This window comes from Lagenorhynchus albirostris, chromosome 15 (genome assembly GCF_949774975.1).
Source record: "Lagenorhynchus albirostris chromosome 15, mLagAlb1.1, whole genome shotgun sequence".
NCBI lineage: Eukaryota > Metazoa > Chordata > Mammalia > Artiodactyla > Delphinidae > Lagenorhynchus > Lagenorhynchus albirostris.
The window spans coordinates 55712283-55740196 of NC_083109.1; the positions used below are offsets into that span (position 1 = coordinate 55712283).

Genomic DNA, 27914 nt, shown 5'->3' on the forward strand with positions numbered 1-27914 from the left:
GGGAGGCAGTCTTTGCAGCCCCCTGACCCCCTTGCTCGAGGCCGGGCCCCACATTTCCCCTCCATGGGAAGCTTTGATCTCACCTCCCTGTGCAGCAGACGCACATTAGTTGATAATTCTGGGAGACATCAAAACCCCAGCACCAGCCCCTCTGCCCCCTGCAGCCTCCAGGAGCTGCCAGCCATATTAATGGGCTCTGGACAGGCCTGTTCTATATCCCAGGGTTTGGGGTACTGCTGCTACCTGTTTAAGTCCCGCCAGCTCTGCCTCCACTCCTGTCCTCCTCTGACCCAGCAAATTTAGAATTAAACCAAGTACCCTGAATGGAGGGTCTGACCTTGACAGTGACCTGGTTTACCTCTGGCTGCTGTGGTTTTTCTTGCCAGATAGAGACAAACAGTGGAGGGGAAGAAACATGGGATGGGGAGCTGGAAAACTTGGTAAAAGGTCTTAGCACTGCCTTCGGAGGCTGTGTGACCCTCAGAAAGTCATATGCATCCTCTGAGCCTCCATCTCAGCCTCTGGGAGCAGAAGCAGAAATATCAGCCCTGCCTGCCCGACAGGACTGTTTTGAGGCTCAGATGAGAAATCAGATGTGCACATGCTTTAGATATCTGGAAGCATTAAAAAAATAGAAGCAATTATTACTATTATTCTGTGACACTGAGCTCATTTAAAAAAAAAATCAGTTACTGACCCTGTGTTCCAGGTTGCAGATTAAAAAACAAAAAGACCCAATTCCTTGACTCTCTAAAACTATGCAAATAACTCCTATTCATTATAGAAAAGATAAAAACCCAAATAAGCAAATAATAATAATAACACAATTGCTCTATCCCTTCATTGACCACCTGGTCCTTTATCCTCTGAGAGCTCTTGCAATGTGTTACCAAAATTTTTTAAATAAATAAACATACAAAGTTGGTACATGCCATACTGTTCTAGTTAAAAATATCATACATGTCTTTCCAAGTCATTTCCTGTATTTTAACCTTCCTTTATGTCTCTGTTGGCCTCTTGGTGTTTTAGTGCCTGGCATCGTTTTGATTGGACCTAGTTTATTTAGCCAGTTCCTTGTAGTTGGACACTTTGGTTGTTTCCCATTTTTCACCGTGGCAAATATCATTGTGATGAATTTCCTCTTGCCCAAATCTTTGCACACTTTCATGATTGTTTCTATAGAAGAAATTCCCAGAAGTAGAACTTCTGGGTCAAAGAGTAAAAATGCACATTTTTTTAGGCTTTTGATAGTCAGATAAAACTAAAAAAAAAAATTACCCTCCAGAAAGATTATACCAATTTAAACTCCCACCAAGATAGCACGGGAATGCCCTGTTTCCTGAACTCTCGCCAGTGCCAAGCATTATCTCGGAGTGATTTAAAATGCCTGAAGAAAGGAGTGATAACGTTTTCTAAACAGCACTAGCTAAAACACGGGCGCTGCATATTGGCTTTCAGCTTGATAAATACTTTCTTATAAGGTCATAAATATCGGCGGTACCAAAGGTTAATGTAGTGTGCAATGCTGTAAAATTCAGCAGGCAACCTGCCAGATCATAATGATGCATTAGCACCTTTCAGTATGAAGTGCGATGACTTACAAAGTCTGTTTGTAAGTGGCCACTAACTCAACAAGTGCATAATTGTGTCGGCTGACACCACTGTTTCTGCAAGCATAATTTATGAAGTGCCTTTTTGCCTTCCATTATATGCCAAAAATGCAAAGGAGAGGAGAGAAAAGTTGAGAAGAAAATGATGAGTGGATCTGACTCTGCATTTAATCCCTTTGCAAGCTAGAGATACTTAAAAGACTGACATCATTTATTGACGGAAAAGTAATGCAAATAATCCTTTCAGTACATTAGCAGTGAACTTACCACAAGACTGGCAGTGTTGGAATCAGAATGGAAAAACAGGCATGAGAAATAAATAGCTGGACCACTGGAAAGCGTGGACTTTTAGAAATTAGACTTTTCAGTGATTCAGTTCGTGTTTCGAAGTTTTTGATTCAGATACCTTGCTTGCTCCATTTTTTGAGGCAGGTGGAAACAGGTGTCACGGTTCTTTGCTATTGTTCTGGGATTGGCTGGTGTGAGGTGGAAACCTGTTACTGTGATGAGTGAATGTGAAGCTTGTGTGTATTTAAAACAGAAGAGCAATCTGTCCTGGTGGGAACAAAACAGAATGGATGATCCCACCGATCACGTGCCCGTTTGGTTTAGCTCCTTTGGTGACAGAGTAAAGCCCAGGTGTCATGGACAAACTTTCCTCAGCCCATCTTAGCTTTTGCTCATGGGTGATGCCTTTGCTTTTGTGGATGTTTGTAGAAGAATACACTCTGTGCGATGGCAATAAGCTGGATGTTTGCAATTTGAGTAATTTATTCCATTCATTCTCAAGGGAGTATTCACCATGTAAATTATTCTGAAACAGACCAAGGAGGTCTTTACATTCTCCTTTACACACACACACACACACACACACACACACACACACACACACACACAGACACTTGGCTATTAATTTTTTAAGCAACTTTAAAATCTGGTGCTGAGCACTGGTGATATAGAGGTGAATGAAACCTACTCTGTGCCCTGAAGGAACTTAACCCAGTCTGGTAGTCTAGTGGTATAGACCAATGCGAATGGCAAATGCATTCACAGGGCCAGTGAACAGGATGTTCTGGGAGCTCAGACAACTGAGGCACAAAAGTTTCTTCTCACCAGTCTTAGTTTCTGTCTGTTCGTCTCCCCCACCACTTGATACATCACAGGGGGAGGAGCATTTCCCTCTGTGGTTTCTTCTGCACTTGACACCCCTACGTGCATCTCTATCCTGAGTCATCACTTTGGCAGGAAGCAGAGAGGAAATTCCAGGCATGATGGCACTGTCATGGCACAGCTATTAATTAGGAACCTACTCCGCTGTGTATTAATTATTAATGAAGTATTCACGATTCAGAACTGATGTCTCTGGGTTCTGGAAGTATGTTGAACAAGACCCACAAAGATGCTGCCACCAGAGAGCTTATCTTCCAGAGGACCAAACACACACTCAGATACTTGCTGGCCTTGATGGTGATGGGAGAGAAACTGACAAGAATGGTGCTGCGTAATCCAGGGTGGACAGGGAGGGGTCTCTAGAGAGCCGACATTTAAGCTGGTGACTACAGATGAGAAGGATTCAATTTGGCAAACAGTGGAAGGAAGGGGTTCCAGGGAGAGGAGCCAGCATATACAAAGGCTTTGGGATGGGAAAGATCCTGCTGGTGTTGGAGGAGTGAAAGGCAGGAGGTGAGGCTGTAAGGATGTGAAGAAGCAAAGAAGTGCTTGAAATGAAGTTGTAAAGGTGGAGCCTTGCTAGCCAAGCCAGGGGTTCAGATCTAATTTGAAGAGCAAGGGGACGGTATCAGAGGCTTCTGATGCAGCAAGAGTTCTGTTCTCTTGGGTGGACTCCTCCAGAGTCTTCCTTTTTTTTTCCAGCTAGGCTGGAGGTTACTCTTAAGTGCCAGGATAAACAAGTGGTTTACCAGACTCCCCTGTCCATGAAGGTTAATTTGGCGACAAAAATATCTCCTCCCAGGCTAGAGAGATGGCTATTACGATGCCCAGAGGGTGGACTTTATGATCTCAGAGCCCTTGGAATGTTTGCAGTGGCAAAGCGACGTTGTCCCATGGAATGTGTCTTCCATTTTTAATGAGGAGCCTGGAGGCACTGTATAAATAAAACAGCCGAATTATTAAATTATCACTCTACAGGGCATCTTATATTAGTCCTAATTAAATGATGATTTTCATAGTTACAAACAGCGCTCAAAAAAAGGATTCCCATGTTTAATCTCCACCTAACAGAAGTAGGAAGCCTTAGAAATTTCTACAACATGCACGATGCCCCTAGACTCACTGGAGGGCACTGATGGTGAGTTTTCAGACATGGCCCTGCATTTTAAAAATCTCAGTAACCCCAGTGACTGCCCCGTTCACCCAAACTCAGACATCTTCATTCATCCAAACAAGAAATACTTATGGGACTTCTGCTTTCAGCTGTGATGGAGGAATAGGAGCTAGGTTTACATTCACACCTTAAACAACCGGGGAAAAAAAGATCAACATATAAGGAACGATGGATTCACATATTAGACAAGAAACAAAACGGGGAGAAGGAAAATAAATGAGCTGAACCCTACAGAGAGCCCAGCTCACCACATGGAGAGGGCTCCCAAGCCACAGGGCAGGAAGGGGGAACCCAAATAGGGAATATTTAGGGTGCACTTGCTGGGTATCAGCTACTGGATGCTGGGGACACAGTAGCAATTGAGACAGGCAAGGTCTGTACTCTGCTGAGCTTACATAATTTGGAGAAAGACTAAATAAATGGGGGTAATTTCAGCTACATCTGTGGGATTCCTGAGCAGCTGGCAACAGCCAATTGTAAGCTTTTCTTCCCAGCTCTGTGTTCAGTGACATCATGTTGGTAGCTTAAAAGCACCCAGAATGAGAGTATTTTTACCACAGAAGTTGGCAGGGCTTGGGGTTTGGTTTTTGTTGTTGTTGTTTTTTGGGTTTTGGTTTTCTTTGGTTGGGGGTGGGGATGTTGCATACCGACATCCTTTTCAGATAGTGTGGTCAGGGAAGGCTTTGTAAGGGAGTGTCATTTCTGTCAGAACATGAGGATAAAGAGCCAATCATTCATGAGGCGAACCCTAGGAGGAATGTTCCAGCAGAGGAAATTGCATGTGCAAAGGCCCTGTGTCCACATCCTCCAGGCCTCCATCCACGCTGATATTCAGACAGAAGATTCACCCTTCCCTATAACCTCTTAATGATATTTGCATTCCACTTATGTATCAACCATTTGTCCTCCACGTCAGCATAGTAGAAAATATCTTTACATAATCATTATACCTTCATCCTTATATTTTGTTTTCAGAGTGTCTCCTCCATTCTGAGTCTGTATCTTTTTTTTTCCATAGTAGAATTTACTACTTATTCCCAGGAATGTTTCTTTATTTCCTTCTCCGTGAGAATGCTGTTCTGTAGCTCTAGTTTCTTATATAGTCTGTGACATTCTTTTATAGTTAGAGCAGATTTAAAAACGAAAGCAGGAATGTTCCTTTAACATCTAGAGGTGTAGGACTGCAGCATGGGAAGGTGAAAAGACTTTGGAAGACATTTTCCAGAAGCGTTTTCTTGAGCACCGGGGTGTCTTCAAAGAAGTTGCAGAGTTGACCCTGAAGGAATGACCTGAGTGGAGCAATGACCCGAGTCATCAGCAGGTCAATGTCAATTGTTAATGATGCTTTTATGGCAAAATCTGAACTGACCCTCAATTCCATTCTTAGTATGCACAGCAGTGGCAGAGAGGAGAAATCCATAGTTCATGACCCTGTAAGATTTATGTCTCCAGCATTTCCGAGGCCCCATCCTTCTGTTTTGTTTTGTTTTTTGCATGATCTGTTCACTACTTTCAAATATCCTCTGATATAACCCCTCTGTTCTCTCACTAAGCAAATAAGATCTTCCAGGAGGAACAAGGTCATGCCTTCCTCCCTTCTGCCCTTCTTTCTTTCCTTTCTTTCTTTTGTTTTTGAATTTTCTGACGTCTACAATTTTTAAAGACCAGTACGGGTAGCTTAAAATCTTACAGAACAGTTGGAAATGAATGTTAGGCCTACAGGGCTCTGAGGCAGTGTTAAACACTGGTATACGCTCACAGGGGAAGGAAGACACACGTGGCAAAAGTCACAACTCAGATGAGGATCTCCAAGTGGTCACTGTATTAGGGGGTAGGATGCACAATTCATTCCAGAAGGTACTGTTGGGTGTTGCCCAAATGGAGCTCTGTCGTAAGCCCCAACTGCAAGGGAATTCTTATGGCAGGATGGAGTCAGCTAGAGCAGTCTGCATGTTTGAGCAGTCACAATCTTGATGAACTCATGAGCCGAGAAGGCTGGTTCTGGAGGCCAAGAAGAGCCAAAGTTCCTGGTAAATGGTGACAGCCAACCAGTGGTAGTTCTGTCCATCAGCCTGGGAGGTCTTCTTGAAGAGTCTAGTTCTGCTGTAAAGCCATCAGTGTATACTAGGCTCTGTCCTAGGCATTGAGGATAAAGAATAGACAGGGCCCATGGCTTAGCTGGGATGATGGACAAAGTGACAGATAGTTTCAGTTGAACATGGTATATTCTAGGAGAATGCTAGGAGCCAGCAAAATAACCTCCCAAGGCATCCCAGGGCCAGTTAGTCATGTACTGTATAGTCATCTTCCAGGCACTATACTAAATGCTTTCCACGCATTCTATTATCCTTACAGCAATCCTGTATCTTATATCCTCTTATATGAAAGTCCATTTTATTGATTAGCAACCTGAGCACAGAGAGATTAGCCAACACACTCATGGTTGCACAGCACATAGTAGAGAAAAAAGATCCGAACTAAGAAAATCAAATTCTTGAGATCAGCCTCTTAGTCATTAGCTATTCTAACACGTAGCTGGAGTAACACAGATTTAGCCCTCTAGATCTCAGTTTCCTCATCGGAAATATGGGTATATTCACGGCATTGCAACTCTAAAGGTGAGCAGCTGACTTTCAATGTCAGTGAATTCAGAGGAGTGACTCAGGCACCTTCAGCCCCCACCCTTTTGAAAACAAACACCCAGCACCTATAACTTAACAACCCCCAATTTGGACCACTTTTTGGGCTGCTGAGCTCCTGGTTGGTTTCATTTTATTATGCAAAGCCAAATGCATGACATCCAACCTGTAATTTTGGCCACATTATCACCATGTGCTAACCAGGCAAGCTTATTCGCTCAGACAATTAAGAAAATACAAGTTGAAAATACTTGGTTATTAGGGAGAAAGGAATAACATAAATCCAAGAAGTTGCAACAATTAGCACTTGCAGTAATAAAAATCAAGGAGAACACTAAAGAAATAGATATTATGTTTATTATTTAGCATTTACATAGCATTTTGTATTTATTAAATGCCTGATAATTGTTTTTGTCTATTTCTCTTGGTAATAACTCTGATAAAGGACATTTACTATTCTTGTGGGCTTTAAGGAAGAGCTCATTAAATTACAATTCAAGTAATCCTCCTATCCTCCTGTTCAACTCAGATTTAAGTCGAGAAAGAAAACACCCAGAAATCTGCTAAAATGTAAATTATGTCATCCCTCTTCTTCGTTAAAAGCCCTCTAGTGGCTGCCCTATTTCTCTCAGAGTAAAAGCCCAAATCCCATAAATGCAACTTGATTGGATCCTGCAAGAGAAGAAAAGCATAAGTGAAATTTACATAAAATCTGTAGTTGATAATAAAATACCAAAGTTAACTTCTTAGTTTGGAGAAATGCACATGGTTAGGTAAGATGCTAACTTCAGGGGAAGCTGGGTGAAGGGTATGTGAGAACTCTCGGTACTATCCTTGCAACACCTCTGAATATAAGTTTTTGCAGAAGTTTAGAAAGGTTTCTTTTAAGCCAGAGTTCCTAGAGCAGCCTACGAGGTCTCACATGAGACCCGTGGGCTGCTCTAGGAACCCCATCATTATCTCTCTGACATCATTTCCTGTTCTCTGCCCTTTGATCACCCCACACCAGCCTCACTCTGTCTCGCCCCCACCCCAGGACCTTTGCACTGGCTGTCCCTGTTTCTGGACCTGTCTCGCCTGAGCTATCCCCATGGCTCATTCCTCTTTATCAAATTTTGTCTCAAATGTCACCATCTCAAAAGCCATTTATCAACAATTCCAAACCCTCCCCAGCACCCCCCGGTCTTCATGTTCAGTGTTGTCTTGTGGTGCTTATACTTCGAACATTCTCTGCCATGTTCTTATTTATTATTTGATTGCCTGTCACTTTCCTCCTTCACTAAAAGTGGAGCTTCTAGGGAAGAGAGCTTTTTATCTACTTTCCCCACTAAGCAGTTTCAGCACCTGGAATTGTATCCACCATGTACTTAGTGCTTCCATTGGGAAGGGGGAAATTTCTCTTTATGCTTCCAGGTTCTTTTGGCTGGTCTAATAATTGACCTGACAGAAAAGATATTAATTAACAGGGAGGAAATAAAACAACTTTAATTTTACATGTACGGACTTCTCATAGATATATAGAACCTAAGAAGTGACATTTTATAATTTTTAGACAAAGAAACAAAAATTGCTGAGGAATTGACAAAACAAAGAAACTTGGGCTTGGGTACAAATTAGTGGAGAATCCAAGCAGTCTGTTTACACAGCCTTCTCAGCCCTGAATTCCCTCTACCTGGTGATAAGGATGTCTGTCTACCACCTGGTGCCGGGAGGGTGCCTTTCACGTGGGAGATTTAGTTCCTGCTTTCATAGGAGGGTCATAGTGTTCTTCTTACACTGGCTGTTTCTCAAGTAGCTTTATTCAAAATTATCAATATGGCACTCTGGCCTATCTTGGGGTGGCCTGAACCCCAACAGACCTAAATACTAAATTCTAAGCTAAAAGAAGAAAGTAGCACCTGCTTATGGCTTTGATACCTAGGGTATGGTGCTAAGCACTTTAATATGTCATTTTGTAGAATCTTCATGATGTCCTAAAATTTAAGTATTATTACCACCATTTGTGAGGCTTTGAGAAGTCTCAAGCTTTGCCCAAATTCACGCAGCTCTTCAGCCAAATCTCAAAGCCAGGACTCAAACCTGATGCTGTATCCAGTCCTGTTTCCTTTACACTGTTTGCCAAAATGACATACTTTCCTTCCTTTTATTAAAACCATGTTACTTGGACATTAGAAATAACACAACTCATAGAGTCACGTGTTTGTAGAATTCTAGCCTCTTCCCTGGGCGGCAGTACCATCCATGATAAATACATGGATCATATTATTTTTCTCAAAGGTCAAAGATAACTCTGGAATATTTTGTTTTTCGTAAGTAATCTAGTGTGGAAATTTCACCTTCAATTTCCCCTTTATGTGCCTATTTTTTGTTTTCAGCCTCAACAATCTCTTACAGATGAAGAGCTATATTCCCGAAAAGGCTTCATGACATCAAGGGGAGGGTACAGGCTTAGAAGCTTAAGGCCTTAGTTGTAGGGCCCATTCTACTACTTACTAGTGGAGTGACCTCCTCTTAAGCTTTAGTTTCCTCGTCTATAAAATGGGCATGATTTTAGCACCAATTTCATAGAAGTGCCATGAGGATAAGTGATATAATCAATGTACGGTGGTGTATATGGCCATTAGCATATTAGCATTTGCTGTTATTGTTTGGATATCATTGTTTAAATGAAGAAGTTGAAGTGGACATTAAGGGTTTTTTCCCCAAGAGAAAAATAATCTTAGATTCAGATTACTAAGTTAGTTTAATAGCCATCAGCTATTTCTGTATGTCAAGGGATTTCTCCTAAATGCCTCTGTTAACAACACAGTCTCATCAAACACCTATTCTTCACTGAATAGTTATTAGAAGCCAGGCTTGATGCTACATGCTAATAATAATTATTTTATTGTTTACTATGAGTCTGCAAAACAATTATTAAAAACCCATTTTGCAGATAGGGGAATTGAGGTTTCGTGGAGAACTGATTTGCTGCATGGCACACAGCTGTTCTGGGCCCAGGTCTGGAACCCAGGTAGTTTTGATGCTAGACTCCAGCCCTTCATCAGTACTTGCTTGGCACTGCCTTGTTGCCATGGAGAGTTTTAAAGCAACTGGCAAAATGACCAGAATATAACTCCTGTTATGGAGTGGACAGGCTATTCTAAATCTTTGTCAGCATTTTCTTAAACTGTGGGCCAGAAAACACTTTTATTAGAATTGCCTGGTATGCTTATCACAAACGCATATTACTGGCTCCCACCAGTGATGTGCTGGTAAATGTTTCACAGGCAGCCTGGGGCACTGATGGGAGGGGTTCAGGAGACTGAAACATTTGCAAATTTCTGTGGTATAAATACTCCCACCACAGCTGATGTCAAGCTACTATGCCTTGAACTGTTGGCTCTCACAAATCCACAGGGACAGGCTGCAGCACCCCTCAGCTTCACCTAAACTAACAAAATCAGCAGTGGAAAGGCAGGAATCCTGGAATCTGAATTTCTAAGGAGTTCCCCCAGGTGATCCCAGTACACGTTCAAATTCCAGAGCCAGTGCCATAAGCCTCTTTCAGAGCATATTTGAAGTAAGTGTATGAAAATAACCTATAATAGGATAAGCATCTGAAAAATGTAGATGGGATTCACATTTCTAACAGATGCTCCTAGGCAGTTAGGCTAAATGAACTCCACTGTTACTCATCTTAAAATTTTTTTCTAAAAATTGAATAAAAATATGCCAGAGTTTTTATTTTATTTTACCATTCAGTGAAGGATGGTTGCTCTATGTGAAGGAGTCGGGGAAAGCTGCAGGGCAGGGCTGAATGGAAGAGGAGGCTTGTAATCTCAAATTCAATATGAAAGATCAAAAGCATCAAATAATCAGTCAGAGGTGAGCCTCCCCATCAGAATGTTGCATCTGCCTTGGAATTCAACCCTGTGATTGTGTTATGATGTATACATTACACATCTCCCTCCCTCCCTCTCCCTCTCCCTCTCCCTCTCTCTCCCTCTCTCTCTCTCTCTCTCCTCTCTCTCTCTCTCTCTCTCTCTCTCTCTCTCTCTCTCTCTATATATATATATATATATATATGTATGTATATATATCCTCATAGAAGAAACTAGGTGTATCTGAGATCCATAACAAAGTCTTGTTTAACTTCAGTAGAGAAACCATTTGAAGCATCACCTGCCTCCATCCCACCCCACCCCATCAGCCTTAAAAACACACGTCTCTTTTTTAGGTAGAGGAGGGAATTCAGGGAGACAGTGTGCCCCCCAAATCAAGAGCAGTCCAATAGCTGTGTGCAAAACCCTGATACACAAAAGATCCAATCCAGGGCTTAGGATGTGTCCTCTAAACCGTGGTCTTGCTTTCCGAAGGTGGTTCAGGAGGGTAGTTGAAGACTGGATTTCTGTGACTAAAGTTTACTGAGTGCTCACAAAATGCCTTAACGGGACTTCCCTGGTGGCGCAGCGGTTAAGAATCTGCCTGCCAGTGCAGGGTACACGGGTTTGAGCCCTGGTCCAGGAAGATCCCACATGCTGCAGAGCCACTAAGCCAGTGCGCCACAACTACTGAGCCTGTGCTCTAGAGCCTACGAGCCACAACTACTGAGCCCACGTGCCGCAACTGCTGAAGCCCATGTGCCTAGAGCCTGTGCTCTGCAGCAAGAGAAGCCACAGCAACGAGAAGCCCACATACCACAATGAAGAGTAGCCCTCGCTCACCACCAACTAGAGAAAGCCCGCTCGCAGCAACAAAGACCCAACGCGGCCAAAAATAAATAAATAAATGAATGTATAAAACCAAAAAAAAAGCCTTAAGTTGTTGGTAAGTGCTGTGCCTGTATGGTTTTAATCCTCCTCTGTCCTTTGGTTCTTCCCCAGTCACATTGAAGGTAGTCCATGGATATTCTTTGGATGAATGGATTCACGGGAGGTAAGGTATAGAGGGGCAAAGTAACATGTCCAAGGTCGGATAACTGGGAATTGGAGCTCCAGTCCCATTTGGTTTCTTAGTTCAGACGCAAAAACTCACATTGTTGCCTCCCTAGGATATAAAACAGTGGCTGTCAAGATGTTAGGATACCTCTGAGTCACCCGTGAGGATTATTTAAAATGATTCATCTTGAGTCCAGAATTAGGAATGATTCGTCTTGGGGCAGGGCCCAGAAATCTGCATTTTCAACAAGCTTCCCCAGGTCACTTCAGTGTGGTGTGAAGGCTAGGCTTGGAGATAGACTGATGGAGTCCATGCATCACTACCTCTCCAACTATAGGCAAGCCTGTCCACCTTTCAGATCACAAACCCTGCGTTTTGCTAAGGGTGACCAAGAACAACCCCCCTGCCCCCAACACCCCAGGGACCCCACCCACCCTCCCTGAGTCTCAGACCCTTGAATTTTAAAATTGTTATGTACCAGGAAGCCCACCAAATTCAGTGCCTTCATTTATTCAGGTGCAATAAATTTCATCCCAGAAACCTGACATAGTGAGAAACTGACAAAAGTTGGGCTTGAATCCAAGTGTCCTGAATTGAAGGACCTCCAATGACTAAAAGTCTAGATGCCCCATTGGTTTCCATGTTTTTGTCTGCAGTGTGAGAAAATCTTGCTTTTTCCATAGAGTAACCCAGAAAAATGGAAATCGTTGATCACAGATACACAACACCTTGAAATAGTCGAGGCCCTTTCTGGGGCATAATCCCATTTGTTTCTGTCTGACCCATGAGGGAGTGGGTATTGTCCTTCCTCTTTCACAAATGAAGACATTGAGACTCTGAGAAGGTGAGTGACTTGCCCCAGGTCACACAGCATCTCATCCACCTCCCAAATCTTCTCTCTCCAAGCCTCACCCTCTTCTCATTAGAGCCATGAATGACATAATTAGAGGAGAGATGACCCCAGGACCAGTGGATCTTTCTCTTTCTTCATATTGCCTATGGCTGCTTTCATGTGCAACAGAGGCTGAATGGCCCTCAACATCAAACTATTTACTATATGGACCTTTAAGAAAAAGTTTGCTGTCCATCTAGGTAAAGAGCAAACTAGAAGGGAGATGCAGGCATTTCTATTTTCATAGTATACTTCTTAGTATTTCTATTTCCTAACATATATTTAGACCCCTCCCCATCTACCAGTGCAGGAGAAATTCGCCTACTGACGAATAGGATTTGGAACTCAGAAGTAACCTGAATTGTGTCCGTTTGAGGAAATCATGTTCTTTATGAGACAAGATTCTTTGACTGTCAGAATGTCTGTGAATAGACAGGTGAATTTTCACAAAGAATGATATCTACACATGTCTCAGTGTACACTGGGGAAACCCCAGTTCTGTCCTAGAACAAAACCCTCGGACTGCTTGTTTCTTTGTTTCAAGCATTTATACAAAGAAAAGTAATTAGTAAGGAAAATCCAGGGATTTTAGCAGAGATCAGTTCTGTCTTAAATTCATCACCAATTTTCTGCAGCCAAACTGTGCTTTCAGCAGTTTCCTTAGGTCTGGAAAATGAGCACCATGTATAGATCTGTCATTTGGTTAAATTAAATCCTGAGTGACATAACACATTAGGAGGAAAAAAATCTTTGAGGATTTAAGGATTCATTACAAAATATCAACATTTCTTCTTTTTAAATTGATGGTTAAGTTGGACTTGATTTCTGAGTGAGACAGTGGATTAAGGACCACCAGGGGGCTCAGCTGGGATGAGGGGAAAGCTGTAGGAGAGTCGCTCCTGGGCAGGGAGGGTGGGGTGTTGCTCTCTCTTTCAGGCTGGATGCTTGCTGGGCTGGGGAAGAAGTCTCATCTTAATGATGCCATCAAAGCAGGAGAAGGTGGCACAGTTCCAGGGAGAACTTGACACGTTCCTTAAATTAGTCGGGCCCAGGATGTCATTAACAGAGACTCGTGCCTGCTTCTTATCTGGGGATTTATAAAGGTGGAGGCTTGCTGGCTTAGTTGGAAACAGCAGGATGGGAAAGAACTGTCACGGAGAATGCGTCAGGGCCCTCCCTGTGCTTCCCCTGGCTCTTGGAAGAGCGTGAAGTTCAGAGGACAGGGCAGGAGTTCTGAGGCTGTCCAGGAAACCCAGTGCTGAAGGCAGGTACCCCCGTTTACAAGGGGAGTCGAGAGCATTGAGTACTGACCTTAAAGACAGGACACTGGGCAGCAGTGGAGGATGATGGGGGTGGCTGATCACTGCCCCAAGTAACCCAAGCGTGCTGACACCTCGGGCTCTGCCACATGCAACAAAGCCACCAGGGGCACACGAGCTCCAGCAGAATGAGAGAGCAGAGTGGGGCACTTGTGCCTCACCACCAGGAAGCATCTTATTTCAATGAATGTCCTCTGCCTCCTCCATCCTCTCTCCCAACCCCCTGCCCGAAACGACAAGACCTAATAGGGGAAGAAGAGTGTCCCAGAGGTGGACCTCCTCACACAGCCTGCCAAGTACTGGAATGGAAGGGGTGGAAAGGCAGGAAACACCCCCTGCTACTGCAGGTCCGTCAGGACAGGTCTGCAGCAGTAGGAAGAGAGTGTGCATCTCATGGACTTTCGAACCTTGAAAAGGAACTGGGCTGAGTTTTTAATCACCAGATGGCCAGAAAGCTGTCATGTGGTCTTCAGATATCATTAAGGGATTTGACCCAGGAAATTCTCCCAACCATCCTGCTACTCTGCCTGCTGTGTACTGACTGAGCATCCCGAAGAAGCCCTTAGCTCTCTGAACCTCAGTTCCTTGATCGTAAAATGGGGACAAATAGTAGAATCTTCCTCTCTGAGTCATCAGGCGATGCAGTGAGCTTAACAGAGTGCTAACCATTTAACCAACCTTTATTAAATGCTACCAGCTGTCAGTCACTGTTCTAGGTGTTGACCACCGTAATAATTACAGGCCTGGAAAAGCACTTCCAGGTATTGACTCATTTGGGGTTAGGTGCTAATAATATTCCTATTTTCTAGATGAAGGAAATGAGGCTCAGGGAGGTTAAGTAACTTGCTCAAGGACACACAGCTAGGATGTGGGAGAGATGGAATTCCAACCCAGATAGTTTGGTTTCAGAGCATATAAATGTTGATTGTTAGTAGTAGTAGTAGTTATTTTCAACTCTTTATTCCTGGAACTAAAATCCAAAAGTTTGAACATGGAGAAATAGAGAAAAAGCACTTTTCATAGTCATATTGTTCTGCTCTCTGAGAGGCAACACCAATCCCCAGTGCTACCTGCTGTATCCCCAGGGACTTAAATAGAATAGATGCTCAATAAATACATTTTGAGTGATTGGATAAGAGAACATCTAGTTTCAATCCCCATGAAACCCCTGTCCCTCTTTAGGACAAAACACCTTTCCTTATTCCTAGGTGTTTGCAGGCTCTGCAAACTCTGCTGTGGACTGAATTGGGTCCCCCCCGACCCCCCAAATTCATATGTTCGAACCCTAACCCCCAGTGTGATGGTATTTGGACACAGGGGCTTTGAGAAGTAATTAGGGTTAGATGAGATCATGAGGGTGGGATCCTCATGATCAGATAAGTATCCTTAGAAGAGGAATTGAGAGGTCATTCCCCACCCCCCCAACCATGTGGGGACACAGCCAGAAGGTGAGAACCCAGAAGGAGAGCTCTCACTAGAAACCGAACACACGGGCACCTTGATCATGGACTTCCTAGCCTTCAGAAGCATGAGCAGTAAATGTCTGTGGGTTTAGCCACCCAGTCTGTGATATTTTGTTACAGCAGCTGGTGCTGACTAATACAGACACCTTGGCAGGTCATCTCCTTTACAGATGTGTTCAATGCTTGGCCCTTGCATGCTCATCCTATTCTTTCAAAGACTAAAAAAAGTAACCAAAGAATTTGGAGTCATCCCGTCTCTGTCCTCCAGCCCTTCTCCTGTCCGAGGAATTTTATCATTCCGGCAGAGCATTGAATTTGTTAGTGTTGAGAGAAATTCTATGTATTTCTTAAATCTATGTCACCTAGCTGTGGAATCAGCCCAGCCGCGTTAAGAAGGAGGCATTAACTCCATCCAAAGCTGTGTGATTAACTTGTTTGCCTACGGAGCTAAAATGAAAAAGCAGGAAGCTGAGTGAATCTGCACAAGCCCCATTTTGAAGTGGGAGTGCGAGAGAACCCAAGATGTGGGTTTTAATTCACATTGCTTACCATGATTATTATTTTTAATGGAAAATCACTTTGCACTATCTTGCTTCATTTTAAATGGAGAATGTGCAATATTGTCTAATGCAAGGGTAGGAAGTTGATTTAGTATGCATGATTTTCTCCCCTCCCCACTCCTTTCTTTGGTCCTTTGTACACATTCAATATAGTTACATTTTTGCTTAGAACATATATATTTTCCCCCTGAATTTTTCTCAATTGCTTTTTTATCAAGTTTACAAATCAAATCAAATAGGTATATTGCAGAGCTCCGTGATATTATTTTCGGAGCTTATAGTACAATGTATTGAATTATGCCAGTCCATGCTCTGCCCCTGTTCTTCTCTGCAGATTGAGAGAGAGGGACTGTGGATCCTGTAAATTCACTTGGCGCCCGACAGTCCTGGCTAAATCAAGACTGCTATTCAGGCTGCAACAAGAGACAGGGCAAGTGTTCGTTACACAAATCAACTCGGTCCCAAGTACATCGCAGTGGGTACTCAACCATCGCTCATATAATATTGTCAACTTAAATAATGCCTTGAAGACACTCAGAAGCTTTTCTCTCTGAGAAATAACTTGACTGGTGGAGGAGGGAGAAGCATCTGGCTATTCAAAAGTACATTTTTTATTTATCACTGTTAAGAGCTTTGTGCGTGGAGGGGAGCAGGCCTGTACAGAGGGAAGATGCTGAATATTCAGTAGGCTGACTGGGAAGTGGGGCAGGGTTGGGGAGGGGATCGTACTGCCTTAGTGTTGAGTCTTGGGTGTTGGATTTCGATACCTTCCTGGCAGAGTGGGAGATGCTCATGGAGAAAGAAGCCGGACCCAGAGAGGTTTCCTGGAATGAGGCAATAAAGATTTGCTAAGTACCTACTATGTGATGTGGTAAAGGGCTTCAAAAATGCATTTGATATAGTGTTTGTCTTTGGGATGTTAATATTCTATTAAGACAGAGAGGTAAGTAAACTGATTTTTTTTTAAAAAAGCTATGGTTAATAAAGGCTGAACAGAGAGGAACACAAGATGTCTAGGCGCTCAGAGGAGGCATCTGAAGCAGACTGGTTTTGTCTGCTTTGGGGTTGGTTGGTTGTGATAAGGCCCTGTTCACAGAGCTTATCTCTCTGGTTCCAGCCCAGACCTAAAGCTCAAACAGTTAGAACTTCATTGAATCTTTATTCCTCTGTACGAGTGCCTTGCAGTTGCTTTCTAGGAATTGGCTGTCTTTGGACTTTCCAAAGCATCTTCACCTCGACCTTGAGAGGCCATGGTGGGGAGGGGGCAAAAGAGTCCAGGATATGAAATTAGATATCCTAGGTTTAATTCTGGCTCTGCCATCTCCTAGCTGTGCGACTTTGGACAGGTCACTTAACCTCTCTGAGCCTCATGGCCTTATGATGATTCGGTGGGATAAGGTATGAAAAACATCTAGAAAGATACCCAACTCACAGTAGGATCTCAGCACAGTTCTGTTTTCAATGCTCTATCTCAGACCCTTTAGCCAGGTCCACACTGAGCTTATAAGTGACCCGTGGGTGGTGGTCTCAGCGTCCAATGTCTCAACTCAGGATAGAGGGGAGGTGAATGCCCTTACACAGTAGTGGTCCTTACCCAGGGTCCACGGATGTCAACTTTATCCTTCGGGGTGTTTGTGAACTTCTGAAATTGTATGCAAAGTTCAGGTGTATGTGCGTTTTCCCCCCAGGCAGTAGGTCCATAGCTTTCGTAAAACCCTTAGTGTGTCTGGTAGGTCCATAGCTTTCATAAAACCCTTAGTGTGTCTGGTAGGTCCATAGCTTTCATAAAACCCTAGTGTGTCTAAGAACACAGAAATAAGTTAAGAGACATTTATCTACAGAGTGAAGAGATATTTCCCCAGTAACAATAATAATGATGATAATGATAGCAACAAACGTTACAGCTGCCATTGGTAGGACCAGCTGCATGGGGAAGCATACCCCTATATATGTGGTACATATTTAATTACTGCAGTACCACATGAGGAAGCTATTATTACCCCAAATTCATTTCATGCTTCAAAAATATTTTTATTTAAAACACAGCCACGGAGAGTTGACTCTCAAATTATCACATTCCTCCTTTTGAAGCATCCCATCACCAGTGCCCTAAGAAGACATTTTCTTTCTCTTTCTTTTCCTACTTTCTTCCCTTTTAAACCCATTTCCACTCCCATCCCCCAAGACACCATTGCTCTAAAGCAGTGTTGTCCAATAGGACTTCTTGCAATGATGGAAGTGTTCTGTAGCTATGCTTTTTAAGTAGGGGATGCATTATCTTTCTGTTGCTGCCCTAACAAAGTACCACAGACTCAGTGATTTAAACAACAAAAATGTATTTATCTTACAGTTTGGGGTCAGAAGTCTGGCATGGGTCTCACCAGGCTAAAAGCAAGGTGTCTTCAGGATTACATTGTTTTCTGTAGGCTCTGGATAGGGTCCCTTTCCTTTCATTTTCTGACTCCTGGAGGTCGCCCTCATTCTCCGGCTCATGACCTGCTTCCTCCAACTTCAAACCCAGTGATGGTGGGTCGAGTCCTTGTCGCTGGCTGTTCTGCTTCCTGCTTCCACTTTTAAGACCCTTGTAGGTACCCTGGGCCCACTAGATAATCCAGCATCATTTCCCTGTTTTAAGGTCAGCTGATTAGCAACGTTAAATCCATCTGTAGCCTTCATTCCCCTTTGTCATATACAGTAACATAGTCACAGGTTCTAGGGATTAGGATATTAACGCTTCTAAGGGGCCCTTACTCTGCCAGCCGTGGGTATCCCTTGAGCCCTTGAAATGTGGATGGTATGACCGTGGAACTGAATCTTTATTTTGATTCAACTGTAATTTAATGCAAACACTGATACTTGATTCAGTGATTTGAATCCATTTAGGTATGTTTTGAGAGTCTTGAATAGTCAACCATCAATCTTTCAAAGCCTAAATACAGCTCAAGCATTTCCAATGAAAAGTTAGTGTCCATATTGAGATGATGAGCTTAAGTACAAATTATACACAAGATTTAGAAGATTGAGTTAAAAAATGTAAAATATCACTTACATTGTTTATGTAATGAAGTAATATTTTTATTCAGGGGGTTAAACAAATATGTTCTTAAAATTAACGTCACGTGTTTCTTTTTACTTTTTTGACAAATGACTTCTGGAAGTTTTTAAGTTACATATGTGGCTCCTGTTTTATTTCGTTGGGCAGGCCTACCCTAAAGTGCTTGATCACCGTCCTTGAATTGGTGCTGTGTTGTGAGCATACGTGGTTTAATTTTTGTCACGTAGGGCAGGAAAAATAATTTTACTTTTACCCCTCTAGGTTCTTGGCTGAGACCCCCCTACCATGAAAGATTCACAGGAGAAAAACAAACAGAAGTTTAATAATAATAATGTCATGTACACCTGTGCACGTAGGAGAGACCCAGGGAACCTGAGCAATGCCCCCAAATGGTCCAAGCCACCACCTTAAATAATATCTCTAGCTCAAGACAAAAGGAGATGTTGGGAATGGGAGCCAGTCTGGGGGGTTATGAGGAAAAACTCAGTAAAGGAGGGCGTGGTTGTGATGCAGATTTCAGTTGTCACCTTCCCATTGCTAAGAGTTTCTAGAGATTTAGTTATCCGTCTCTTCCCTGCACCTAGAGGGAGACACCCTTACAAATGGAGAGTTCCTTTATAAATGTAAACGTCTCTTACAAGAAGGGTAACTTCTACTCTGTATTCATAGCTTCTCCTATGCCTGCTGTTTCTCAGAAGTAATCATCCCCCAATAATCCTTGTGCCAAAAAGGCATGTTTGGGAGTGGCATCCTCTGCTTCCCTTCATCAAGTATACTTTGGTACAGTTCCTGTTTATTTATCATCGTCTCCCCTCCCCCATACACACACTCCATGCTGTGCTTCCAAATCTCTCCGTTCTCTCTGAATTCAAATTTCTTCTGACAACTTTGCCACATTTTACTTATGCATCCTTGTCATGGTCACCTACGTTACTTCCAGTGACCTGGGACTACAGGCAACTCTTTCATCCCTACTTGCAGCCGAGGAAACTGAGCCTCAGAAGAATTTAAGGAGCTGGACTAGTAAATGATGGAACAGAGTTTGAACTCAGAGATATCCAGCTGCAAAAGCCCTTGGCCTGTGATTCTACAACCTGGTCATCCCCAAAATATGGTGCACAGGTGAACTCAGCAGAGCGTATGTGGGCTTAGAGAGAGGAGACGGACCGTGGGGCGGGGCCAGGATCTGAAAGGCGCAGACTTCTGCACAGCCATGCGTATTCTCTTCAGCAGTCATCCCTGGATTGGTCGATATCAAAATCCAATTTCACCAGGATTAGCCTTAGGTTGCTCAGAGCTATTCATTGAATTAGGAAAGATTATAGCACAGGGAGCCCCACGGTTCTTTATTAAGGTTTTTGCGGAAGCACTAAGTGATCTTCAGGAGATTAAAGTGCTGGTGGTGTTTTCTTAACATTTATAACCTGCGCCAATATCTGGGGAGTTTGTTTATTAGGAAAAATTCTGTGGCACTCATCCTGCCTCCTAACAGGGCCTTCGAACTGGGCCAGAGCAGAAGCTGGCTTTGCTGTTCTAATGAGCTTATTTGGGAACCTCTTGCCAAGAGCTACCTGGACATCCACCTCTTGAGGTTAATGGACATTGCATCCACATAGGGTCCTGCAACCTTTCCTGCGAGGTGAGGACTCTGCAACGCAGAGTCGTCGGCAACTGTGCGCCTGAGAAATAAAGAGCAAAAGCTGATGGTTATTAATCCTTTTCGTAGTAAGGATGGTAATGATCCCCTGTTTATTCATGGGACTTTGAATTCATGACCCCACTCTAAAGGATCCAGGACAGATATACATTTGTCTCTTTATGCACATGCAAACTAAGACCCAGAGACATGAAGTTAGCATTCATGCAGCTCCCTCATGGCAAAACCAGGCCTATTCATTTATGTTACAGATATTTACTGAGAATTTACCACCTGTGCTAGGTCAGCGGTTTCAATTCATGCAGTTTTGCTCCCCCTGGGACATTTGAACCCCAGAAGATATTTTCAGCTGTCTCAACTCAAGTGGGTGGAGGCCTGGGATGCTACTGACCCTCTTATGGTGCACGGGGTGATCACCACATCAAAGGATTAAACAGCCCCAAGTGGCAACATTCCTGTTTTTGAGAAACTCTGTTCTAGGAGGTTAGGGATAAAAAGTGAATAGAAGTTCTACGGTCTCTACTCTCATGGACTGTGCATTCTGGTGGAGAAGACAGACTATAGAAATTAACAGAAACATATAATATAAAGGTAAGAAGTGAGGTGTGCTGTGAAAAAACAAATCTATAGGCATGAAAGGAGGAGAGGCTGATGCAGCTGTTTTATTTATTTATTTATTTATAAATGTTTTATTGTAGTTGATGCACAATGTTGTGTTAATTTCTGCTATACAGTAAAGTGGTTCAGTTATACATATATATACATTATTTTTCATATTCTTTTCCATTATGGTTTATCACAGGATATTGAATATAGTTCCCTGTGCTATACAGTGGGAACTTGTTGTTTATCCATTCTATATATAATGGTTTGCATCTGCTAATCCCAAACTCACACTTCATCCCTCCCCCAACCCCCTTCCCCTTGGCAATCACAAGTCTGTTCTCCATGTCCGTGAGTCTGTTTCTGTTTCACAGATAAGTTCCTTTGGGTCATATTTTATATTCCATATATAAGTGATATCATATGGTATTTGTCTTTCTCTTTCTGACTAACTTCACTTAGTATGATAATCTCTATTTCCATCCATGTTGCTGCAGATAGTATTATTTCATTCTTTTTTATGGCTGAGTAGTATTCCATTTTGTGTGTGTGTGTGTGTGTGTGTGTGTATGTATGTGTGTGTGTGTGTGTGTGTGTATATACCACATCTTCTTTATCTGTTCATCTATTGATGGACATTTAGGTTGTTTCCACGTCTTGGCTATGGTGAATAGTGCTGCTATGAACATAGACGTGCATGTATCTTTTTGAATTAGAGTTTTGTCTGGGTATATGCCCAGGAGTGGGACTGTTGGATCATATGGTAATTCTATTTTTAGTTTTCTGTGTTGTGGCTGTTTTAGATGATGGGGCCAGGGATGACTTCTCCGATCAGTGATATCTGGGCAGAGACCTGACTGGCAAGAGGGGGCAAGCTACACAGGCGTCTGGGGAGAGAAATACCCAGGCAAAGGGACTAACAAACAGGTGCAAAGACTAAGGAGGCGTGTGTTGAGTATGTTGAAGGGAGAGCAAAGAGGCCCATGAACAAGACAGGGGAGCGGTAGGAAGCAAGGGGGTTAGGGCTGTATCTCCTAGACCAGGGTGAGGGTCTGGATGGGAGGGTTCTGAGACGGATGGTGCCCTGGCCATTCTGCTCACGGCTCTCACATCCTTACTTGTCTCAATTTCCTTCAATCTCTGAGCGAGTGGACCAGTATGAATTTGCTTCGTTTTTATGTTCCACCTTCTGATCTTCCAAATGGGGTTTACGAGGCACATTTCTAATTCAGTTGGTTCCCACTTTAGAGGCAAAATGACTTTCAAAAGAAAAACATCAGACATGGATAAATCAAGAGTTCTTCTTTCAACGATTAATTCCCACTAAGCTTTGACATGCATAAGCCTTGGGGAATGTAATTGCAAACCAGGTAGACACTGCCTTTCAGAAAGACACACTCTAGATGTTTCATTCTTTTAGTAAGTTGTGCAGCTTTTTCACATTGTTTTTGTCTTTAGACATTGTGCCCTACGCTTTTGCCATAAGCTTCAGCGGAGTTCTCAGGGATGCTTATCCATCTGTTCAGGGAACCTGCAGGCAGGTCTTCCTCTTGCAAGTGCTGGTGGCCTTTCTGGGGGCTGAAGGAACGCTCCTCAGCCCGGTCGAAGCATGTCAGTGCATCCAGAAGCAGGTGCAGAAAGGGGGTCTTGGAGCCCCTGCGTTTGAAGGGAAGACTCAAGTCTCTTCTCGTTTTAGGGAACTCATCAGAGTGGCCAGTGTGATGGATGAGAGCCTGGGGGCACCTCTAGTAGGGACATTCTCCCTTCTTCTGAACCTGGGTTGAGGCCAACCCTTTTGAGAGCCCCATGCCACCAGAGCTGGTAAAAAGTACAACCACACCTTGATAACCCTTGATAACAATTACTCATTCTCCATGCATTTCCGGTATGCTTGCTTAGCAGGGGTCTTGGTGAGTTGAATGATGGCCTTCAAAAAATATGTCTATGTTCTGATCTTCGTAAACCTGGGAATGTGACCTTATTTGGAAAAAAAAAGGTCTTTGCAGATGTAATTAAGTTAAGGATTTCAAGACCAGATCATACTCAATTTAGGGTGAGCTCTAAATCCAATGACTAATGTCCTTGTAAGAAGAAAAAGGGAGAGGGAGATGAGTCTCAGACATGCAGAGGGAAGAAGGCCAAACGAAGACGAGAGATTGGAGCAATGCAGCTCCGCTGAGCCAAGAGGCACCAGCAGCTGGAAGAACAAGGAAGGATTTCCCCTGGAAGCCTCCAGCTGGAGCGTGGCCCCAATGGCACCTTTATTGTGCATTTCTGGCCCTTACAACTGGGAGAGAATCAATTTCTGTTGCTTTAAGTCACCAGGGTTTTGGTAATTTCTTAGGAAACTAATAGAGGGATATAAAACACTGAATATGTTCTGAATATGTTTTCTCTGAAAGTTCCCAACAAAAAGGAAATCTCACAGCCTGAAGTACTCAAGATGTGGGTCAGTAAGGGTCATTCCTGTAGCTCTGACTCCTAGCGTGACTGAGGCTCTGTCGTAGCTTTTTTTGTTCACCTCCTACTACATTTGGTCCTCATCAAAGCCCCATCTTGTGTTACATCACACCACAGAAGCAGGCACGCTCAATCTAAAAGGTTTTTTTTTCTATTTTTCTTTTTCAACCTCTGGATCCTGACATTCCTCCTCTTCCCTTTCCTTTCCATTCCCCTATGATGTCTGAAGTATTTTTGGTTGAGTTTTTCTTCTTCCGAGTTATCTTTGAAATTACTTTTAACACACAGGTATTCCGACACAACCATTTATGAGCATTTGTATATTTGCACACGCAACACAATGATTAATTGAGCGGTGTATGTTTTTATCAAAGGAAACAATGCAAAGATTTCTCCAAAGTCCTGTTTGACTAAAGATGATTAATTTTCATTTTCACATGAGCAGCATAATGCTATTAATCATTTAATATGTTTAATCATAATCTCTGTAATTCCTAATTAGGTTTATTAAGCTGAAATATCCAGCAGATATACACAAATCCAAATCTAAATTTCCTTCTTGGGAGGAGAAGGAGCTGGTTTTAATTTGCATTTGAACAGCAACTTCTAACAAGAGGGAAAAAGTGGGCTTGAAAGCATGGGGGCTGAGCTGCTGCTTCTGCAAACTTAGAGAAGTCTTTTGTTGGGGTAGTTAAGACCCCTGACCCCTGTGAAAGTGACAGTCTCATGATGCAAAGTCATTTCTATCTATCTCATGGGTATGTCGCCAGACTTCATATTACCAGCAGAGAAAATACAGTCCCTGCTCTGGGTCTCAGTGTTATAATATTGTTCTTCAACTATCACTTGAAGGTGGCAAAGCTGATGGTTCACTCCTTCATTCATTCATTTCTTCATATACTCGTAATGCATTCACCCATTCAATTGGTGAGTCAGCCAGCCAGGAAAGAGACATTTATCATTCATCTCCCATGGCTCAGCTTGTGTCTCGCACTGCCCATGTCACACCCCTGCTATAATCCTTAAGTGTCTCCTCCTAGTTTTTAGGATGAAATGTATCCTCTTGGGCTGCACCCAGGGTTCTTCATCGTCCAACCTCTGCCTCCCTCTACAGTGTATTCTCCCGCCCTTCCTTCATACACACGCCCACCAACTAGTGACACAAAGGTCCACATGTATTCCCCCGAATCCAGAACACGATTCACCTCTCTGCATCCTGCCACATGCTTTGTCCTCTGCTGGTACAGTATTGGTCCCCTTTACCTTTTCTCTTAAACATCTCCCAGTGAAAATGTAACCTTCAGAATCGGCACGCCTGTGGTGTGTCCCTGATTTAAGTTTACTCAGCCCCCTGTGATTCATTCTGACCCCTGCTCTCAATAGTCTGTATTACAGTTGTCTTTTTCTACCTCTTTCACTTCCACTAAACTGGGGACTGCATATGCTTTGGAGGACGAACTTAAGTGTCCAGGGGATAGTAGTTGCTCAGGAAAGATGTGTTTAATAAACGTATGAGAACCTTTCCTTCATGTTTCCTGCGAGGCTTTTTGCACGTGTCCTTTGACATTTTTGTAAAAATCACCGCCAGTCTAAAAATTGCCTTACCTCCCATTTATTGACTGTATTGTATGCCGAGAACTCTACCAAGTCGGCATCATGTGTTACCGTGTTCAGTCGTCACAGAACCTTATAAGGTGTGCACCATTGTTATTGCTCATTTTCCAGATTAGAAAACGATCACCATCCTCTTTATTCAATCCAACAGCGTTGGCAAAATGACCAGGTACATTATCTTCATGACGGGGCCCTTGAAAGTTGAAGAAAGCTAGCTGGTAGGTTTTGAATACCGAAGGAGCTTGGAAGAGTAGTATGGCAACGACCAGAAGGTCTTGACTTCCAGATACAATTTAGGGTGTGTTAGGAAGGAGTTGCCAGTGAAATCTGTCAGTAAATACAAGGGTTGACGAGAAAGTCACTAATTATGCCTATGTTATTTTGGCTTTATATATACATATGTTAGTTGGTAAGATTGTCTTTATTATTTTACACCTAGCTGCCTGCATTGATAGTTTTGTCCCAGGTAAATGCTTCTAAATTGCTTATAAGTAGGTGGGGACAATCCCTTGCTGGTAAATTTGATGGGCTTCTTGCATGGGTTTTCCATCATTGTTTTACGACACCGGTTATCTGATGTAGGTGGCATCTACTGCCACCTAGAGGCAGTACATGCTAATTGCAGAGAAAGTATCTAGAAATGAAGCATCTCTGAAATGTTAAAACTCTAGAACTGAGAGTATGGGAATGGCTTATATGATTAACTCAAATGTTAAAGTGGCTTTTCTCCTGGTTCCTGCCTGTATAGGGGTGTCAATGTAATATCATACTATCCAGGCTTTTACTTGGGGGATGGGGTAGAGTGCGAGGCAGAGTAATGAGTTATGCTAATAATGTAACATTGTCTACACCAACTTAGGCCAACAGAACTTGCTAGATATAGATGTTCTATATCTGCATTGTCTGACATGGAAGCCACCAGCCACGTGTGGCTACTGAGCATGCTGAATGTGGCTAGTGCAAGGAAGGCACTGGATTTCCCATTTTACTTAATCTTAGTCCATTTCACTTTAAAGAGCCACATGGGGTCAACCATAATGAACAGCACAGGCCTGCACAATCAAGAAATGAAAAATGAAAACCGTAAAAAATAAAATTTAAGTCTGGCAGGTGGTTACTTGGACTTCAGAACACCAAACAGCCTCTTCAAATGTTTTAGGAGATTTACTAATATTTTTATCTGTATGGCCTCAACAATTATGCAGGCGTATTTTCAGATTTTTGAACAGCCTCGATGAAGGGATACCTTTAATGAGTATTCTCCTTTGCTAGATGAGGTTTTCTCTAATTATCTATTAGAACTCGCTGTACCCCAGTACCAGCGAGCCCCTCCCCTTGCTTTATCCCCATAGTGCTTATCTCCTTCTGCCAGCTCTGTATTTCCTTAATGAGTTTATTGTCTGTCTTCCCCTGTGTGAATTAGGATCCATGACAGTAACGATCTTTGTTGTTTTGCTTGCTGCTGAATCCTGGATCCGTAATGGGCGCTCAGTGGATGTTCAATAAATATTTGTTGGATGAATGAATGAATGACTCAGCAGTTTCTTCCTGTCCTTATTCCTTTGTTCTGGCATTTTCCTACCATTTAGGGGAAGCAAAAGCACACTGGAAAGAACATTCGGGTCCACTCAGAGCCTCTTTGCTTTCCTCTTGTTCTTTTAGCAGACAGATGATGCGGCGCCCACGGATGGTCAGCCCCAGACACAACCTTCCGAAAATACGGAAAACAAGTCCCAGCCCAAGAGGCTGCACGTCTCCAACATCCCCTTCAGGTTCCGGGATCCCGACCTCCGACAAATGTTTGGCGTAAGTACTGCCTTTCTCCTCTGCAGTGCCCGCTCTGGGATCCCCAGAGCCCTTCCCTCCTCATGTAAGTTCTTGGTATTCATAATACGAAGGTGAGGTGTTTACATGGCTGGGGAAAAAAGGGCATTTTAGATCCTAGTCTGTGGGTATCTTGGGGCCAGGATCTCTATGATTTTAGTATGAATTTCTTTGCATATGTTCACCAGCTTTCCACTTGGATCAATGGTACTTCTTCTAATTAGCAATTTGAATGTCAAATGGAAAATGGGCTCCCAGATAACACATGGTTGCAACAAGCCCATTGATGATCCCCCATCGAGTGGCCTGGGACCCCATGTCATGACTAAAATAACCATGATGATCCACCTTGGTTTTTCTTGCTATTGCAGTTGCCAAATTATTAGGAAGAGTGACTCATGACATATTTCTGCAGACCTTACTCTTTCCCAGGCACTGAGCATCTAGATTTCAGAGGAAGTTGAGAATAATTAGTTCTGCATAAAGCTTCACTGAAACAAAACAAAACCACTACAGATTTCTGAGTCTGACATGCATCCTGCAATGTACGTTCTCCCAGAATCCGTGGTGAGGATTCAGAGATTTTGATTGTGATGTCATATGCCACAAATGACAGCCTTGCCCAGGCACCACGGTGGAACACAGAGCAGGGCAGAAGCTACCACCAACCCAGAGAAAAGAAATGATAGGGTTGCTTGCTCATGGGACATTGTGACCCTGATTCTTTTTCTGGACGATATTTGCACCATCCTCCTTGGGAAGGGATGAGTTTGCCATTTCTTTGGACTCAGTGTTCCATCAAAGGACAAAGCTACGACAGGACTTGGATAGTATTCATTTTTGCAAATGCAGTCAGTCTCTTTGTCTATGACAGCCCAGCATTGGTGGGAAATGTCTGTGGATTCAATGAACAAAACTACGTCCTTAACATATGACTTAGAGTAGAGGTTGGTG

The 27914-nt window shown here is 43.0% G+C and overlaps 1 protein-coding gene across 13 annotated transcripts in view; it reads left to right on the forward strand.

Annotated features, from left to right (window-relative positions):
• Nucleotides 1–27914, forward strand: part of RBFOX1 (RNA binding fox-1 homolog 1) — a 362962-nt gene that overhangs the window by 206320 nt on the left and 128728 nt on the right. For all 13 annotated transcript variants that reach the window (XR_009535051.1, XR_009535052.1, XR_009535050.1 and 10 more), the window contains exon 3: nt 26799–26942. Coding sequence is in view for 10 of the 13 variants with exons in the window: in XM_060122300.1 (XP_059978283.1) it covers nt 26799–26942 (144 nt within the window). In the remaining 3 variants the exon portion in view is untranslated. The remainder of the gene's footprint in view (nt 1–26798; nt 26943–27914) is intronic.